The sequence below is a fragment of the Gymnoscopelus braueri genome, assembly GCF_963280865.1.
Source record: "Gymnoscopelus braueri genome assembly, chromosome: 4".
NCBI classification, from domain to species: Eukaryota; Metazoa; Chordata; class Actinopteri; order Myctophiformes; family Myctophidae; genus Gymnoscopelus; species Gymnoscopelus braueri.
This window is the reverse complement of record NC_137605.1, coordinates 43,181,354-43,201,362: the sequence shown is the minus strand read 5'-3', so window position 1 is coordinate 43,201,362 and position 20,009 is coordinate 43,181,354. Positions and strand designations below refer to the sequence as shown.

The 20,009-nt window shown below is 41.4% G+C and overlaps 1 protein-coding gene across 1 annotated transcript; it reads left to right on the top strand.

Annotated features, from left to right (window-relative positions):
- Window positions 1-3,530: 3,530 nt before the first annotated feature.
- Window positions 3,531-19,731, top strand: slc6a20 (solute carrier family 6 member 20; the record flags this gene model as incomplete). The annotated part of the gene is made up of 11 exons (XM_080425928.1): window positions 3,531-3,657; window positions 6,801-6,941; window positions 7,849-7,940; window positions 8,961-9,188; window positions 12,156-12,266; window positions 12,782-13,023; window positions 14,452-14,614; window positions 17,235-17,439; window positions 17,934-18,093; window positions 18,522-18,687; window positions 19,561-19,731. 11 exons carry the CDS (start codon window positions 3,531-3,533, stop codon window positions 19,729-19,731), a joined length of 1,806 nt encoding a protein of 601 aa, XP_080282054.1.
- Window positions 19,732-20,009: the final 278 nt, after the last annotated feature.

Here is a 20,009-nt window from a genome sequence, read left to right as displayed (position 1 = left end):
CTTAGGGGGGCCTGTTTTTTACGTAATGGTGTCTTTACGTGACTCTGGGTACAACAGTCGTTAATTGTTCTTTGTTGACAGGGCAGGCGGGGGGGCGCGCAGTACTCTGTTCAGCACAGCAGCTCTGGCAGCAGGATGTCAGAACCTATTACGATCTATATACAGTACTGACAAACTGGGGCTGCATGCAGACTAGCACTTTCCGGATTGTTCTGGTCTGAGTTCCTTGGATGTGAGAAGCCGAAGGGCCACTGTGGCGCAGAGAGAGAGACCAGTTCTGGTTGATAAACATGGGACAGACAGGAGGCTATAACCCTGTGAGAGAGAGAGGTCTCACTGAATTCCAACATCTGTCGACGAAACATGTGTTAGGAGTCAGAGGGAATGTAAAATCTGCATGGGACACTTAAAGTTGCGTTTGGGTGTCCAGTCTGTGGGGTTCGAGTTTAAAAACAACTCTTCCCGGTTGTACAGCTGTGTCCCCCGCTGTGGGAGCCCCTCTCTATCCCCGACTCCATCAATGATCAGTCAACGGTGCTGTTTACAGAGTAGCTTCTCCAAAAAACATGAGCCCTGAGGCAAAGGTTCCATCAGACTCCAGGTGGGACTGTGGCCTGCACTGGACATGCAGGCCAAAGGCTTATAGGTTGTACCCCCTAAATTAATCTTAATTTACCCTTACGGCCCTGACAGACGGTGCCCTCGATATTGGGCCGAATTCAACCATAACGGATAAGTGGGACACGCAGCAAGTGTCCGCACGTGTGTCATCATTGCGCAACTTTTACCTCCATCTGCGAGTCAAGTGAACAGAGCCTGAGCTCGGAGGGTTGAATTTCATTAGCAGAACATTGTGAGAATGAAGTAATTGTGTTGATATCAACACTTTTGTCTCTAGTTTGAGAAGAAAGAGCCATGCGGTGTGTCAATGTCATTCACAATGTTTACAATATTTGCACGACAAATATTGCTAGTTTTGTGTGTCCTTTCCTTCCTGGTGGACAGTGCATTGTCACCAGTGGTGGAAAAAGTACTCACATTTTTTACTTAATTAAAAGTATCGATACTGCAATATAGAAATACTCTGTTACAAGTAAAAGTTCGGAATTCAAAATGTACTTGGGTAAAAGTACAAAAGTATTGGCATCAAAATGTATTTAAAGTACCAAAAGTAAAAGTACTCATTATGCAGAATGTCCCATTTCAATTTTTCAAATGTATAAACATCTTTTGAAAATAGCAGATCTACAAGCTCACAATGTGTTGCATAGCTTGTAGATGGACAATTTCTTTCCTGAAGAGATTTGGTGTAGACAGTTGTAACTCTAGTACAGTTCTCTAAGACTACAGGGGTTTAACCCATTAAGACCGGGAACGCATACTGTATATGTGTCATTTTAGATTTTTAGCTATATAACCATTATTTTATACTTTGGGCTATTAAAAAATAGCAGATATACAAGCTCGTAGCGCTGCACCGAGTGCTGCGCTACAAGCTTGTAGCTCTGCTATTTTTGAAAAATCTTCAACATTTTGTGCACATCTTTGAATACATATACATTTTGGAAACAACATTTTTAACTCAAATCTTTGCTTCTGGAGGTCCCTGGAACAAAATATTTTAATGTTCACTTAAAAAAATATATATATTCAAAGATTTGCACACATTTTTCACGATTTTTTTAAAATAGCAGCTGCGCTATGAGCCTGTATACCTATATCAATACCAATGTGTCCAATAACCGGTCAGAACATTTTGCAGCTCACCTTCGGGCCCCTCACCCCTATAACTGGGACACACCCCGTTGTGAAAGTGTAATGGACAAAAGCCTCATAATGTTTGATATTCTGTTTAGTTTTATCCTGTCCCATCTTTGTTCTCATAATTAACAATCCATTAAGCATGTTTTCATTGTGGACTGTATGCCATGCTCATGTTTTAGACTGCTGTTGATGATATACCTCATGATAACTGATAGCCCTATAACTGTGTCATGATATAACTGTATGCATGTTTTAGGCTATAATGTATGTTACAGAACCGGTCCGTTTAGATGCTGATAGTTGAGCAGTTTTTACAGATGTTGTCTCTCCTACTAAAAAAACAAACTCAAGAAAAGGAAGAATAAGTCAGACAATATGAGAGGGCGACTTATTAAATGTACATTTTAATGTGTTTGAATTGTTGTGGAACCCTACATTTTGGTTTGGCCTAATCACTAAACAGGCCACAGAGGTCTTTCAGCAATTGTCATAGCCACACTTTCCATAGAAAGGCAACTTATTGCACAACAACCACAGGTTTACAACCGCAACGCGTTGTGAGCTTGAAGATCTTCTGTTTTTGGTGAACATTCCCCCCAGAATAGGGATGCTGAGGGTTCAAGTGGTCAACAAAAGTGTCATTTCAAGTTTTAAGCACATTTTGATTATCACGATAATATCGTTAATGGCAATTATTTTTGCCACAATAATCGTTACATATCATTTTCATATGGTCCCAGTTGTTTTTTTTACAGTTGCAGCTACAAACCGAAATTCATCAGAACTGTGACTGACAGCTAATAATAATAATAGTAAAGCGGCACTCTGTAACTTTATTTGTAATGAATAAAATGTAATTTGTAATCTGTATGGTAGAGTATGTTAATACAATATAACTTAAACAATTGGGGTGACTGTATTTTGTCTCCCTGCTCTTCTATTGAGATATTTAGATCGTGTCAAAGGTCATGTCCCACCTAGACACAGGAAGTTACATAGTGCAGCTTTATTATTATTATTATTATTATTATAGGCTAATAATAAAGGACTGTAACATACTTTCATTTAACTACAGCAAAGATAATAACAATATGGGGACCTAGAACTTAAAACAATTTTTTCACCTCGAGCCTCAGGACTTTCATAATTATATTGATAATATTGAAAGGTATGCTAATAGGCTATTACACAATATAGCCTATTCTAAACGTTATTTAAAAAAAAACAATAAACTAAGTTGTGTGAAATTGTAATATTAATTATCTTGAGACAATAAGCCTCTGTTAAATAAACAACACAGTGAGTCTTAGAAAGCATAGTGCTTCTCCCATTTTTTACTCAAAACAAACACAGACCTTTAAAGGAAAGTGGGCTGAGTGAGAACTGTCAGTGGTTCAAAGGTTAAACACACCTTTAAGGAGGTTCAAACACCATCCAATCAAACATTCACCTGCCTTATCTACGCTCACAAGCAATTAAAGTAGCAGTCAGTCCGTCAGACCCTCCTCCAGTCCTCCCTCTGCCTCTCGACAAGGAGCTCATTAGAATAAGCCTAGCTGCCAATAAAACTCCAAGTTGAACTTGAGAGACATAAGACTTTAGTGAATGTCGCTGACAGTCTAGTGTTGAACTTGAGTAGCCTGCCTTGCCGTCCGTCCACACAGGACAAGCTTCATTGGATGTGTGTTACTTACTTTCCTGACAGGAGAGAGCTGCGGAGCTGTCCACTTTACCAGAGACTTTAGTCCTCTCCAGCAGCAGCAGCCATGGACAAAGATGCAGCCAGACCCAAATGGGACAATCCTATGCAATTTGTGCTCGCCTGTGTCTCTTATGCAGTTGGTCTGGGAAATGTATGGCGTTTTCCATACCTCTGTCAAATGCACGGTGGAGGTAAGGAACTATAGTATAATTTATTATATTTGTTTTGTTTTGTTTTGTTTTCTTATTATCACTGTGGCAGGTGTCAGCCGTGCCGTTATTTGCGCACCACGTGTTAATGATTTGATTGATTGAATACTTTATCTATGGACTTTTATTAGTCAGAAATGTAAACAGCACGTGGTACAGTAAGACATTTAAAGCTAAAAGGACAACACAAAAAAGTTCTGGGGACTGAAAACAAACAAGTCCCTTTCTCATTAGCCTTGGATCAAGACTATCATAGATGTATTTGATCGATTCTGACATCTGCATATCTATAAAAGTCAGACTCTATAAAATATATAATATGATAGTCTTGATCCAAGGCTGCTTTCTCATATAAACTGAGTCTATAATGATTAATGACTGACGCGTGTAGGCTACTCGGCCTATTTAAAATACATAATAATGTAGGATTAATGTAGGCTATCCCTCATTATAAATGATATATAATGGAGTGATGTGTGTCTGTCTGATTATACCAACCATAACAATACCGCCTTAATTGGCAATGTTTTGCCCATGTGAGTGAAAGTTGATTCCATTATGCAATGTGTTCCGAACTTTAGGCGACTTTGAGGTTATGTCAGCTTGCAACATTGTGAAGCCTGCATAGTCAGCTTTGTTGCTATAAAGTTACAGGTGCATGGGAAAACAAGGGTAAAAAAAAAGAGGTGTGTAGCTACAGTAGATGTTTTGTCCAGAGTGAGTGAGTGAGTGAGTGAGTGAGTGAGTGAGTGAGTGAGTGAGTGAGTGAGTGAGTGAGTGAGTGAGTGAGTGAGTGAGTGAGTGAGTGAGTGAGTGAAATGGTCTTGCTCATGCTTTTCCTTGTTGTGTAACAACACAATAATCCAAGATTTACAATCAAGCTGATTCTAGCAACTTGTCATAATCCTTATCCGACTATAAAATTAGCACAACTAACTAACTAACCCTTCAGGTTAATATTAAGTGCTAATACATTAATAAATAACCAGCATAGTGAGACAAAAGTGTCAGTTCCTGCAGAGTTCATCTGAGGGAACATGGTCACTGATGCAGTATAATAGTAATGATAATATGCACAACAACATCATGGTTAGAGGGGACAGTGTCACAATTATTACATAATCCCATTATTTGAGATATAATGACAAATCTTGCATAATCGTTTCCATGTTCCAAAATGTTCAATAGTGGAAATGACAGATCTACAACAGCGTTTTGAGCTTGTAGATCGGCTATTTCAACTATTCATGTTTTTTTTTAAAGGACGACTTCACCCATTTTCAACCTATCTTCATGTAATAGGTCCTCACTAATGCTCATGACAAAATGGTACAATTTCTTTCTACTCAGTCCGTGTCTCAGAGGAGGGCTGTGGACAGTTCAGAAACCTGTCTACCAGTGACTTTCAAATATGTACGGCTGAAGTGGTTAGTGTGTTTCGTAATAATAATCAAAATATACAAAGTAACTAGTAACTAAAGTTTTCATATACTTGTAGTGGAGTAAAAGTACAATATTTTCCTCTGAGATGTAGTGGGCTAGAAGTAAAAGTATTGAAAATTGTAAATACTGAGGAAAGTTACTGAAAAAAATACCTCAAAATTGAAGTAAAAGTATTGAAAATTGTAAATACTGAGGAAAGTTACTGAAAAAAATACCTCAAAATTGTACTTAAGTACAGTACTGAGTACATCATTACACCGCTGCACATTTACACCACTGCATTTGGAGGTCCATGAAAATATTTGAGAACCACTGCAGTATAATGGCCACAATGGGTTAGATGGGAGAAATATGTACTGGTCCTCTGTAGGGGTCAATGAACATGCATGAACTTGTCACTTCATTCCACCCTTTTTACAGTAATTACTGGAACCCCTCCGCCAAGGACCCGTGGGGGTCATTTGGAGGCAGCCGGCAGGACATAAGACTAGACGTCCAGTACATGTGTTGTCTCAGTTAACTACAGTTAACTAACAGTGAGGAATGTTTAGTGCATTTGGTTCTCAAAGTGGGGTCCGGGGACCCCCAGGGGTCCTTGGAGGAGGGGTTCCATGGGGCCCCCAGCAAAGGTGGTTAAGTTAATGTAGCGTCACAATCATTTTAACCACTTTAACCATTCTACAAGAGCACAGTGCGTCACTTCGTACCGCTCTGTGAGCTTGTACATATTACAATATCTGAAACAAATTTCGAAAATAATAATAATTTTGAATCATAAATCTGAATATATTTTGTGCTGTAGACCCCTATAAAAGAAGATTTAGGTTTTAAGTTTTATGCAAAAATGTTTCGCACACTGTCTTCAATTACAAAAATGTATTAATAGGGATACAATGTTTCGGTCACTTCGGACCTTCATCAGGTGCCTGATGAAGCCTAGAACGATGAAGGTCAGCGTGACCAAAATGTTGTATCCCTTTTAATACATTTTTGTAAGTGAAGACAGTGTGCGGGACTCCCTTTTTGCTCTTCAAGTTCATTGCTCCGACGCACCTGTCCGTCTCCGTAGGTGGGCATAAGGACCATTTCTTCTATGGAAAATAATATAATATTTGGATATTTTCAAATAGCTGAGCTGGGGACCCCCTTGGACCCCCTTGAGCCCTGTGAGAACCACTGCTGTAAGGACTGTAATTACATAATGCTGAATGCTATTTGCAGGTGTGTGTGTGTGTGTGTGTGTGTGTGTGTGTGTGTGTGTGTGTGTGTGTGAGTGTGTGTGTGTGTGTGTGTGTGTGTGTGTGTGTGTGTGTGTGTGTGTGTGTGTGTGTGTGTGTGTGTGTGTGTGTGTGTGTGTGTGTGTGTGTGTGTGCGCGCGCGTGTGCGTGCGTGCGTGTGCGCGTGCGTGCGTGCGCAACGCGTTGTGAGCTTGAAGATCTGCTGTTTTTGGTGAACATTCCCCCCAGAATAGGGATGCTAAGGGTTCAAGTGGTCAACAAAAGTGTTATTTTAAGTTTTAAGCACATTTTGATTATCACGGTAATATCGTTAATGGCAATTATTTTTGCCACAATAATCGTTACATATCATTTTCATATGGTCCCAGGCATCCCTAATTGTAGCAGAACAACAGGTTTGTTGTAAAGTGGTGTGAATGGGACTCTCTCTGTCTTCATCCTAAGGTGGGTTCATGATCCCATATCTCATCATGCTAATCCTGGAGGGCATACCCTTGTTCTACATGGAGCTGGCTATTGGTCAGAAGATGCGTCTGGGAAGCATAGGGGCGTGGAACGCCATCAGCCCCTACCTAGGAGGACTGGGTGAGTTCTGTTCTGACAGAACAGTGTATTGTTGTCAGACAAAGTCCTTTAGGTCGATTTAGAAGGACACTCATATGGTTGGATTAGCTGAGGTGGATGTCACAATTTAATTTAGATGTTAAGCACATAAAACAATTTTGGTTGTACTATTATTGTCAAAAGTTTTCAATTGTTCTTCTGTTAAAAATTTAAATGTTCTATTTTTTAATTGTGAACTTAGAGGTCAGGATTTAATCCCTGGCTGAGTCAAAAACTATAAAAATGGTACCCAATCCCTCCCTGCTTGGTTGGATTGGGGGTAAATCCCTCTGACATACTGTACTAGAGTCATGTCCAGGGGATGTACTGTACTTGTATGTAAAGCTGCCTCATGCTACGGAAACAGGAGATAGGCTCCTGACCTATGAGCCCCTTGGCTCGAGAATCGTTGATTCCCAAGTGGTGAGAAAATGTACCCCCCTCTGTTTTTTGTTGTTGTTTTTTTAACAAATCGAAAACATTATGTGCAGGTTTATGAACAGTACCATCAGGACACTTAAGTTGAAGTAAAATGATTGGTTTTATATAAATATTGATTGGTAGCATAACATAGACGTAGAGCTACTGCCTATGCCAGCAAAATGAAGAGTTTCATTCATCTCTGAGTATATTTAACACAGCACTCCATATGTTTGGACCTTTCAGAGGCAGAGGAGTATTTCACTTTCGGGAGAATAATTAGAAAGGCCTTAAATTGAGGTCTCAATGAAATACAGTAAAGCTTTTTAAAGTTTTTTTTTTAAAGAAGTGTATCTGTTGTAAATGTAATTTAAATGGACCACTCTGGACACAAGACAGACTTTTAGCTCACAGAATTGGAAGTTGTTGTGAGACTATTTATGTTACCTAATTCTTCCTTTAATTTCAGGTCTGGCCAGCATGATGACATCCTTTTATCTTTGTCTTTATTACAACGTCATCAATGCCTGGAGCTTCTGGTACCTCTTCAACTCCTTTCAGGTGAGCTCAACATGTTGTCTGACTAGGGTGCAGCGGTAGAAGAAGTACTCACATTTTGTACTTAAAGGTAGGGTAAGTGATTTTCTTCTAAGGTTTAAGTACTATATTCTGATGGTAATCATTGCTACAGAGCGTTTGTTCGGTCACAGGGGTCTCTCCAGCTCTTTAGTAAACAGAATATAGTACATTTTCAGGGAGGTGACGAGATTTAAGCCAATCAGGAGAGAGCACTGAAAATGCATTTTCTGTTTAATAAAGAACTGGAGAGACATGGGAGACTCCTTATACTGAACAAACACTCTATAGCAATGAATACTATCAGAATATAGAGCTATTTAACACTTATTTTAACTAAAGTAAATCACTTACCCTACCTTTAAGTAAAAGTACCAATACCACAATGTAGAAATACTCTGTTAAAAATAAAGTCAGATATAAAAAATTGAGTAAAAGTACAAAAGTATTTGCATTAAAATATACTGAATATACAATTTAAGTAAAAGTACTCATTATGCAGAATGTCCCATTTCACTGTCTGTGATGTCTCTCCATCATGCTGCATCTACTGTACTTTTTCCCCCTCGTCCTGTAATCAGTTTTTAACTGCTGCGCTGTCTTTGATGCCTGAATTTCCCCAGCGGGATCTATAAAGGTCTTATCTTATATGATCTTATCTGTAGTTTCCATTAGCTTGGAATCCCCATCGATGATGTCATTGGTAGGCAGGTTCACAGAGTGCGTAGGCGGAAATTGTGCCATCTTATTATGAGCATTAGTGAGGGCCACAAGGTTGAAAATGGTTGAAGTGCTCCTTTATTTTGGTTCCATTTGTACGCTCTCAGGGTCCATAAGTAACCCAGAGGGTCCCTGAAGGCCAAAATTATATAAATGTTTTAAAGAAAAATATTTAGGAATCTTTAAAGGGAATCGTTAAAATCCTAAAAGATCCCAACCCTAATTGCTCACTCTCTCTTTCTCCCTCCTCCCCTCTCTCTCTCTCTCTCTCTCTCTCTCTCTCAGTCGGTGCTGCCCTGGGCAGAGTGTCCTCTCAACGCCAACAGGACGGGCCCCCTGGAGGAGTGTGAGATGGCCACGCCCACGCAGTACTTCTTCTTCAGGGAGACGCTGGACATCACCGGCTCCATCGAAGAGAACGGAGGCGTGCACACGGGCCAGGCGCTCTGCCTCATGCTGGCCTGGATGCTCACCTACCTGTTCATCGTTCGCGGTGTCAAGTCCACCGGAAAGGTTAGAGCAACTGGGGTTCTCAAAGTGGGGTCCTCCGGTCGTCCGGGGACCCCCAGGGATCCTTAAAGGAGTAGGTCACCCAAAAAATGATTTATTTTCTATCAATTACACACCCCATGAAGCCTTGAATTCATGGAGATTTTTTTGTTTTTGTCACTTTCCTGAGCCAATAATTTGATGAACGGCAAAGTCTCTGGTAGAAGACTCAATTTGAGCAGCCACCCAGTCATCGAATTATTGGCACAGGAATGCGACAAAAACAAAAAACTCTCCCGAATTCAAGGCTTCATGGGGTGTGTAATTGATAGAAAATAAGTATTTTTTTGGGTGAACTACTCTTTTAAGGGATTTTCAGGGGGTCCCCAACAAAATTGTTTTTTACCACTTTAACCGTGTTTTGTGCTTTGGCTATGCAAAAACAGCCGACCTACAAGTTCACAACAAGCTTGGGGGACCCCCAAGGTTCATGGTTCAAGTTTCAAGGTTCAAGGTTGTTTCTTTATTGTTACATCTTATGTCAAGTTAAGTCAAGTCAGGTTAAGTCAAGTCAAGTCAATGTCCTCTTACGCACCTGTAGACACGACCAAACAATACAAGACCACCATGTTGCAACGCAGCAGGTTTGTGGCTGTTTGACCTGAAATGCTCCAGTCATAAAGCATTCAAGAGTGCTTGCATGAACTGTAGTTAACTGTAGCAAACAGTTAGTGATAAATAGCTCTATATTCTGACAGCAATCATTGGTATATAGAGTGTTTGTTGTTTGGGATCTTCCATCTCTCAAGCTCTTTAAAACAGAAAGTACATTTTCAGGCCAGGATACCAGTTTCATCCAATCAAGGAGAGAGGACTCAACAGGATACAGGATAAGCAAGTGGAATTGGAAGTGTTAAAACTTGAAGCTGATAGAGAGCTGATGGAGTTGTCTCTCCCTGATTGGATGGAAATTGGTGGCCCACCTGAATTATTTTTAAATATATCTTTTCTAAAAGATGCGGCGAGACGGGGAGACCCCTGCTACTGAACGAAACATCAGAATATAGAGCTTTCACTTTTGACCAAATTTCTTTTTTGTTTCAACTAAAACAATATCACTCGCAGCACCTTTAAAGTGGATGAGTGGGATTGTTTTTTTCAAAAGCATGTCACACTGCGTTACATAAGCAAAGAGTGAGAGGCGTCAGAGATCACTGGGTCAGATCAGGACGGAAGTTTACACTTTTTAGCTGACGAGCGTGGATCACCAGTGCATTTCAAGTCAAGTCATTCTTTACACAGGAATGTTACACTTGCATTTGGCTAAAATGTAACTTAGATAGCATGTTATGTAGACAGATGCCAGGTCATTGTTGACCTGGCATCTTATAGTTTGTATAGTTTCAATGTACAGGCTGATGGTTTACTTATGTATTAGTTTATTATTAGATTACTATTTCTATGCATTTGATGTATTACCTTGTGTTGTCCTTGCTTACCGTAAGTCGCTCTGGATTAAGAGCGTCTGCTCAATGCCTAAATTGTGAATTTGGCTTGTGCTGTAAACCTTGCAGAAACCTGGGTCATAAAGATCCTCTTTTTGGAAATAGCCGATCTGCAAGCTCACAACGTTGTGACCTTGTAGAGCTGCATATTTTGAAAAAGTTTGAGCAATTTTCACAATTCTTTTATCACTTTTACTTTTACCTGAGGGCGGCCATAGCTGAGTGGTTGAGCCCGCCTGCGGAGCCAGAGCCCCTGGTTGTCCCAGGTACAATTCCAGGCTAGCAATGTGTTAATGTGTGTCCCTGTCCCTGAGCAAGGCTCTTAACCCCTGCAGGCTGCTCACTGCTCCTAGTGATTATAGGTTGGGTAAATGCAGAGTACAAATTTCACACAAAAAAACACCCCAAGGAGTGGTGACCAAATTATTATTATACAGTATCTTGTTGTAACAACAGAGTGCTGCGTTTACTTAGAGGTATGTTCAACCATATCTTCATTTCACTCACAATTGGTCCTCACTGATGCTCATTAATTATAAGAAGGGACTCACTCTGTGTCTCATTGGAGGGCTGTGGACAGTACAGAAACCGGCCTACCAATGCCATCACCAATGTGGATTCCAAGCTAATAGAAACTACTTTCTTCCTGGATAGATAGCATGCTGAAATAGAAGCAATTGCTCTAGCATTAATAGAAAAAAAAGGTTGCAATCTTGTTTGAAATGTCCAAACCTGCCTACCGATGATGTTACTGGTAGGCAGGTTTCCGCTCTGTCCACAGCCCTCCTCTGAGACACAGACTGAATTGATAAAAAATGGTGCCATCTCATAATGAGCATTAGTGAGGACCAATCATATGAAGATGGGTTGAAAATTGATAAAATACTCCTTTACCACTTGAACCCCAGCATCCATATTCTGGGGGAGAACATTCGCCAAAAATAGCAGATCTACAAGTTCACGCTTGTAGATCTGCTATTTTTGGTGAAGAAATGTGGTGTAGAAGACGAAAAAAGGGCTGTCAAAGTACAGCTGTAACTCAATTTAAGACTTAAGTTTCACCACTTCCTAACATGCTGTACAGCCAGCGCTGCCTCAGGAAATCCCTGAGGGTCATCAAAGACCCCACACGCCCCCATAACAGTCTGTTCAAACTGCTGCCATCAGGGAAGAGGTATCAGAGCCTCAAAGCCAGCACAAGCAGACTGAGGAACAGTTTCCTCACCCAGGCTATAAGACTGCTAAACCACCTTCTGTGGTATTATGGCATTGTATGCTAATTTAGGATTTTAAACAGTTTTTAACCTTATTTTAGAAATGGCTTTTAGGGCTATTATTAGTTTAGTATTGTTATTTATGTATTAATTTTTTGTTTTGTGTAGCACCCCAACCTAAGGTTTTCACAGTGCATGTACTCGTACATCCTTGTGACAATAAATCTCTTAAATCTTGAATCTTGTTGTTATGTACGTGTCTTTACCATCAGGTGGTGTATTTCACAGCCACATTCCCCTACGTGGTTCTCTTCATCTATCTGATCCGGGGCTTGACGCTGCACGGTGCCCTCAATGGCATCAAGTTCATGTTCACACCAAAGGTACTGTACTGTATGTACGCCTGTGTGCTTCTCAGTGGTGGAAAGCCTAATTAAGCTTAAGTAGGTATGTAGGTGGGTTTTATCTAGGTATGGTATTCTTAAAATAAAAGTTTAGGCAGTTGTATGTTCTCTCTGTTTTCGTCATATTGTTATGTGTTTTTTTTAATGTGTGGCGACTATGGATGGAAATGAGCTTCTAGCTAAATGTAAACATGATTAGTTTTGCTATCTCTCTCCATGTCCCGCCAACCCCGTCTTGTGATTGGCTGGGCAAAGTGCAGCTAGCCAATCACAAGATGGGGGAGGCGGGGCACGGAGTGCAAAAATGGTACCATATTATCATGAGCATTAGTGAGGACCACCAATTATATGAAGAAAGGTTGAAAATGGCTGAAGCCAATACTTTGGTCACATTACTCAAGCTAAATTTTGAATACAGGACTTGTAACAGAGTATTTCTATTGTGGTATTGCAACTTTAAATCTGAGTACTCCTTCCACTACTGCTGTTTTCAGATGGAAGAGCTTGCCAACCCCAACACGTGGATCAACGCTGCCACCCAGATCTTCTTCTCTCTTGGTCTCGGCTTCGGCTCGCTCATCGCCTTTGCCAGCTACAACGAATACCACAACAACTTTGAACGCCAGGCCATCGTCGTGGCCATGGTCAACAGCGGAACCTCCATCTTCGCCAGCATCGTTACCTTCGCCATCTACGGATTCAAGGCCACCTTCAACTTTGAGAGCTGCCAAGAGAGGTGAGGCCCTTCACCCAAAGTGTGTGTCTGAGAGGTGAGGCCCTTTACCCAAAGTGTGTGTGAGAGAGGTGAGGCCCTTCACCCAAAGTGTGTGTGAGAGAGGTGAGGCCCTTTACCCAAAGTGTGTGTGAGAGAGGTGAGGCCCTTCACCCAAAGTGTGTGTGAGAGAGGTGAGGCCCTTCACCCAAAGTGTGTGTGAGAGAGGTGAGGCCCTTCACCCAAAGTGTGTGTGAGAGAGGTGAGGCCCTTTACCCAAAGTGTGTGTCTGAGAGGTGAGGCCCTTTACCCAAAGTGTGTGTCTGAGAGGTGAGGCCCTTCACCCAAAGTGTGTGTCTAAGAGATGAGGCCCTTTACCCAAAGTGTGTGTCAGAGAGATGAGGCCCTTTACCCAAAGTGTGTGTCTGAGAGGTGAGGCCCTTTACCCAAAGTGTGTGTCTAAGAGATGAGGCCCTTCACCCAAAGTGTGTGTGAGAGAGGTGAGGCCCTTTACCCAAAGTGTGTGTCTAAGAGGTGAGGCCCTTTACCCAAAGTGTGTGTCTGAGAGGTGAGGCCCTTTACCCAAAGTGTGTGTCTAAGAGATGAGGCCCTTTACCCAAAGTGTGTGTCAGAGAGATGAGGCCCTTTACCCAAAGTGTGTGTCTAAGAGGTGAGGCCCTTTACCCAAAGTGTGTGTCTGAGAGGTGAGGCCCTTTACCCAAAGTGTGTGTCTGAGAGGTGAGGCCCTTTACCCAAAGTGTTTGTCTGAGAGGTGAGGCCCTTTACCCAAAGTGTGTGTCTAAGAGATGAGGCCCTTTACCCAAAGTGTGTGTCAGAGAGATGAGGCCCTTTACCCAAAGTGTGTGTCTAAGAGGTGAGGCCCTTTACCCAAAGTGTGTGTCAGAGAGATGAGGCCCTTTACCCAAAGTGTGTGTGAGAGGTGAGGCCCTTTACCCAAAGTGTGTGATTGTCAGAGAGAGAAAGAGTGAGTGAAACTTCAGAGCAGTTGTTCCTAACCTGGGGTCTCGGTTGGGCTCCCAGATATGAAATTTGTATCAAGTGGGGGTCTTTCCTTGACCTAATCGGGCAGAAATCTCTTATCTACATATTTTAAGTAGCAGATCCACAAGCTCGAAACTGAGCTTGTAGATACTTTTGATACTTTTGAATTTGAATTCTGAAATGTAACAGTTTTGGACCACCCGACAGAGACGATATCAAACTGGGGGTCCTTGAAATAAAATAATTATGAGTATCACTGTCTTAAACGATACCACCATTGATTTAGAGGAATTGGGGTGTCAGGGTTAAACTAAATCTGATGAAATAACGAAAACTCGAATTGGAAAAAACATGGACAACATGCAAAACTATGATAATATCCTTGAGGTATGGTGGGTTCTACCGTATCCTTAAAATGACTCATAATATCTGTATACTTGTGTGTTCCAGGGTTCGCTTGCTGCTGTTGAACACCTTTGACCTGGCAGAGGACAGCATCAGTATTGACAATGTGAATGACTGGATCATGAAGCTAAACCAAACGCATCCGGTGCAGTTTGGTGAAATAGCTGGAATAATGGACACCTGTGATCTGGATGCTGAACTGTCAACTGTACGTTCTAAATACCATTACACACACACACACATCCTAAATAACATTACACACATCACTGTAAAGTTCTAAATAACATTACACACATCACTGTAAAGTCCTAAATAACATTACACACATCACTGTAAGGTCCTAAATAACATTACACACATCACTGTAAGGTCCTAAATAACATTACACACATCACTGTAAAGTCCTAAATAACATTACACACATCACTGTAAGGTCCTAAATAACATTACACACATCACTGTAAGGTCCTAAATAACATTACACACATCACTGTAAAGTCCTAAATAACATTACACACATCACTGTAAGGTCCTAAATAACATTACACACATCACTGTAAAGTCCTAAATAACATTACACACATCACTGTAAGGTCCTAAATAACATTACACACATCAACTGTATTATTGAGAACTAGTCAGTTATGCAATATTAAGAGTAGCTCTATTGTTCAGGAGCTAATACGTAATAACCCTGAGTCCAGTCTGAGTTCATTTGAGGATAAGCTACAGTTTATGTAATGTAAGTGTGAGCTGTCTATGCCAGGCCTCATGTCTGCAATATTCAAAACAGTATGTTTGTATGTATGTTAAAGTACATTGGCATCAGGCCACTTGTTAGATGTGGTCACTTCACAAGTGCAATTTCAAAGTAAACTATTTTAAATCAAGGCGCTGTTATATCTGAGACAATGTACGCTGCCCTACAAAGCTAAAGTGCAGTAACTACGTTTTTGGACACACTTACTTATTTGTGTATCCCAAAGTTCCAATTAGCCTTTGTGATTTTGGGGCGATAAACAATTACCTCAAGAACAGATGTACTGTTAGTTTAATATCACGTATATGCCGATAAACCATTTGGCTGACCAGCTGAAACACTTTTTAACCCTTTTATCAGCTAAATTATGTGCGTAGTTACTTCAAGGTACTGTTTTATCTGAGACAATGTACTGTAGAGGTGCAATGATGACCCATAAAATCACGCTTAAGTGATTGTTTCATTGATACGGTAAATAAAAACGCGCTTCTCGATTATTTGATTAATAAAAAAATGAATCGATAGAATAATCGCCCTAATGTTCTGATATCAGAGCTTATGTAAGCCCTAACTTTTTCTCAAAATCCAAACTAGTAAACAATGACAGTGCTGGATCCCAAGTAGACAATGCAGATAAGATTATGGCGTGATAACTCCTTAATTTACTGGCCATGATGGACTCTCTCTGTTATCGGTGCAAAAAATGACAGTACGATAAAACTGCAATAAAAACAATGCCATTTACAACATCCTTACATAAATGTTAATGGTGGTGTTAATAGGGCTCAAAGTCTACTGATTCAACTCGATTTGAGTCACGGTGGAGAGAGGAGGATTAATTTATAACTGCCACCGTGACTGTGAGGGTGAATGTTAATTTGTAATTGCCAGTGTTTACTTGGACATACCGCTTTGTGTCATTATCTTTCTAATTCACGCTTAGCCCCCGAGACGCTGTAGTATATGAGAACATTATGAGCTGATATGCTTTGCTTTCATTTCAGGAAATTACATTAAAGACAGTATATAGTCTCTGTCAGGTGGAAACCTCATACTGTATGTCTAAAACTGTTACTTTTCAGGATTCAAATTCTAAAACACATGTCACCTCGCGCCCCGTTTCGAGCTGGTGGATCTACTACTTTTGATGCTTTTGTGTGATGCTGTAGTATGATCAAGTAGGGCATTAAGGGAAAATGCATGGATATTTTTTTGTTTTTGTTTGCTAAGCCAATAATTTGATGACCAGTGGACCGGTAGGCCGCGGTTCCGGTAGGAGATACAAAGGAAACTGGGTTCGATTCCCGCCGGGGACGCTGTGGGCGCTGGGGGCGTGTCTTCTCCTCTGCGTCATCAGCGCCCATACCCTAGGTGGGGTTGGCGAAAGGGCCTTATCTGTGTGGAGTTTGCATGTTCTCCCTGTGTCTCCTAGGGTAGTTAATACCCTCACAAAAACATGTACTGCCTCCCCCGTGAAAGCCGGGGCGCCTGATGGAGGGGAAGGGAACTGGTTGGAATAACGTGTTCCTTCCACGCGCTACGTCCTACCGGGGAAACTCCCCCCTGTCAGGTGACAAGAAGGTCAGTTGGCTCTCATGCATTGAAGGAGGCATGAGCTCGGCCCTGGGCTCCCTAGGCTGGTGGGGGGAGTGTAGCGCCCAGGATCACTTAGAAAATTGGCACCGGGTGAAAAAAGGGTTACAAAATCGTGGGATATTTTTTTTTTAAACAAAAACAAAGGAGACTCTTTGTGTCTCCTACCGGAACCGCTGCCGGTCATCAAATTATTGGCTTAGGAATGCAACCAAAACTAAAAAATATCCATTAATTCAAGGCTTCATGGGGTGACTAATCGGTAGAAAAAAAAGTCATTTTGGGGATGAACTATCCCTTTAATTTACAAAAAAAAGAGGTTTCTGCCCGACAGCAACGATAAATAAAAGAACAAGTTCTCACTCATTTCTTCATCTCTCACTCTGTCCCTATCGCTTTCCTGCTCTCTCTCTTTCTCTCTCTCTCTCTCTCTCTCTCTCTCTCTCTCTCTCTCTCTCTCTCTCTCTCTCTCTAGGCTGTGGAAGGTGCAGGCCTGGCGTTCATCGTGTACAGCGAGGCCATTAAGAGCATGCCGCTGTCCCAGCTGTGGTCGGTGCTGTACTTCTTCATGCTGTTGCTGCTGGGGATGGGCAGCATGCTGGGCAACGTCACCGCCATCATCACCCCGCTGCGCGACTTCAAGCTGCTTTCCCGACACATGAGCATCGAAACGCTGAACGGTGAGAGAGGTCGATGGGGATGGATGGTGGTGGAGGTGGTGCTGCAGATGGAGTGGTGGTTGTGGTTACATCAATCAAATTTGATGACCAGCAGCTGTTCCGGTAGGAGACACAAAGAGACTCCTTCGTGTCTCCTACCGGAACCGCTGCCTACCGGTCCGCTGGTCATCAAATTATTTGCTTAGGAATGCGAGAAAATCAAAAAACTATCCATGAATTCAAGTCTCCATGGGGTGACTAATCGATAGAAAAAAAGATATTTTTTGGGTGAACTATCCCTTAACCCATGGCACAAAATATTTTTTGATTGGGGGGTTTGGAAAAATACATATTAATTTGGCAAACAACAAGCCCAAATAAGCAACTACATTTTACAAACAAGCCAAAAACAACGGCAACTACCAATACAAGCAACCTTACAGTACAGAAAAGAATCCCCGAAGTGGCTTATAATAAGCAGACATGACAACCCTGCTCCTGTGCTCTTCCTGCAGGTATAGTGTGTATGGTGTGCATGCTGCTTGGCCTGGGCTTCACCACACGATCCGGTAACTACTGGTTCACCATGTTCAACGACTATGGTGCCACCTTCTCCCTGCTCTTCATTGTCCTCCTGGAGATCATCACCGTCAGCTACATCTATGGCATCAAGAGGTGTGTGTGTGTTTGTTTTATATTTGAAATCATCAAAGTAGCCGCACACTTAGCTCATTTAGATTCTTATAATTCTTTTAAAAATCATAATAATAATAATGTTGCAATATCATTGCTGTCGGGCAGAAACCTCCTATCTCCATATTCTAACTTTGTGTGTTTTTTTTCATAAATGAATGCCCTACTGTACTTGCCCTACTTCATGTCACGATTTAAGCTTGTAGATCTGCTACTTTTGCTATTTTTGAATTTGAATCCTGAGTCCAACATAAGATTAACATTTCATCCATATCAAATGGTATGGGGTCTAGGGCCTAATGCATATCAAACTGGGGGTCCTTGAAATTAGAAGATTGAGGATCACTGATTATTATTATTAATGTTATTATTATTATTATTATTAATTCTAATGTTCTGTTGTTGCCCAGGTTCGAAAAAGACATCGAAGACATGTTGGGCCATCGGCCCAACTGGTACTTTAAGATCATGTGGGCGGTGGTCAGCCCTCTGCTCCTCATCGCGCTCTTCCTCTTCTACATCGTCAACTACATCCGAGGAGGGACGCCCACCTACCCAGCCTGGGACAAAGACACGGTGAGACTTCTGTCTGATCTGTGGCTATGCCTACTAGGCCTAGGGTATTCACGAATACTGATTTTTAGTATTCAACTTCGAATACCAAAAAGTATTCGAATAGCCGATATATCATATTTTTTTGTCCAGTAAAAACTACGAATTCTCTGTATTTCTCATTAAAACGCTGCGTTGCAAGCCTTGAGAACAACCAGCGAGTTAAGGGTTAACTGATGTAGGCGGGACAAATCTGATTTGACAACAATCAACCATGAATGGATTAGGAGAACTACCCAGTACCAGAGCTCACAGCTGCATATCTGCTGTGAAACTAAAACATTTAATAAAAATAACATTAAAATAATATATAATATAATATAATTTCAGCAAATATTCGACTTTGATGTACAGTGTCTTAATAGTGGTGTTGATATTCGAATAGTAGAATATTTGATTATTCTGGGAAACCCCTAGGCCCCGACGACAAGGACTCATTTACAGTACTAGGCTGGTTGCCCAAAGGGCACAGGGCGGTGATCACGCAAGTTGCAAGTTATAAATTCATGCCCCACCTGGTTATGCAATACCACGTTGTATCTGTTGTCAGAGTATTCGCTGTACTTGTACTACCCAGTATGGTACCCTGTTATCTTAACTGTTTGTGTTTTTTCCGTAAATTAATGTCCTACTTAGTCATACCACAGTGTCACACAAAAGTATCAAAAATAGCAGATCTGCAAGCTCGAAACGTGGCGTGAAGTGACACGTTTTGAGCTTGTAGATCTGCTATTTGTGCTATTATTGAATTTGAATGGGAAGTAAACCGGAGATGGCATGTCTTTCTTTCTTTTTTTGTCTTAGCCTAACAAAAACATCATTGCTCTTCCCTCTCAGGGTAAATCGGTGGTGTTGGAGTATCCTGTCTTTGGCCAGATCTTCATCGGCCTCCTGCTGGTGTCGTCTGTCAGCTGCGTGCCCCTCTATGCTCTCTACGTGTACTGCAAGAAGAGGGAGCGGGCCAATCGGAAGACAGAACGACAGTCAATCAGCACAATATCTTCGTAGAGAGAGACGGGACAACTTATGTTGGTTCTGATACCAAACTCTGACTGGACCCACGTTCACTGAAGTTCAACTTGACCACCACATCGTATGGATGTAAACTGGCCAAAACAAACAAACGCAACAACTGGCAGAAACTCACCAGTGTTGCATGTTGTGGCCAAACTGTATATAGCACTAGTGGTGCCTTGGGATCCCCCTGAGGAGCCATGATATTAGTTCTGTTGTATTGTGATTTTATGTTTTTTTATGTTTTTTTTATGTTGTGTGTTTGCATCAGT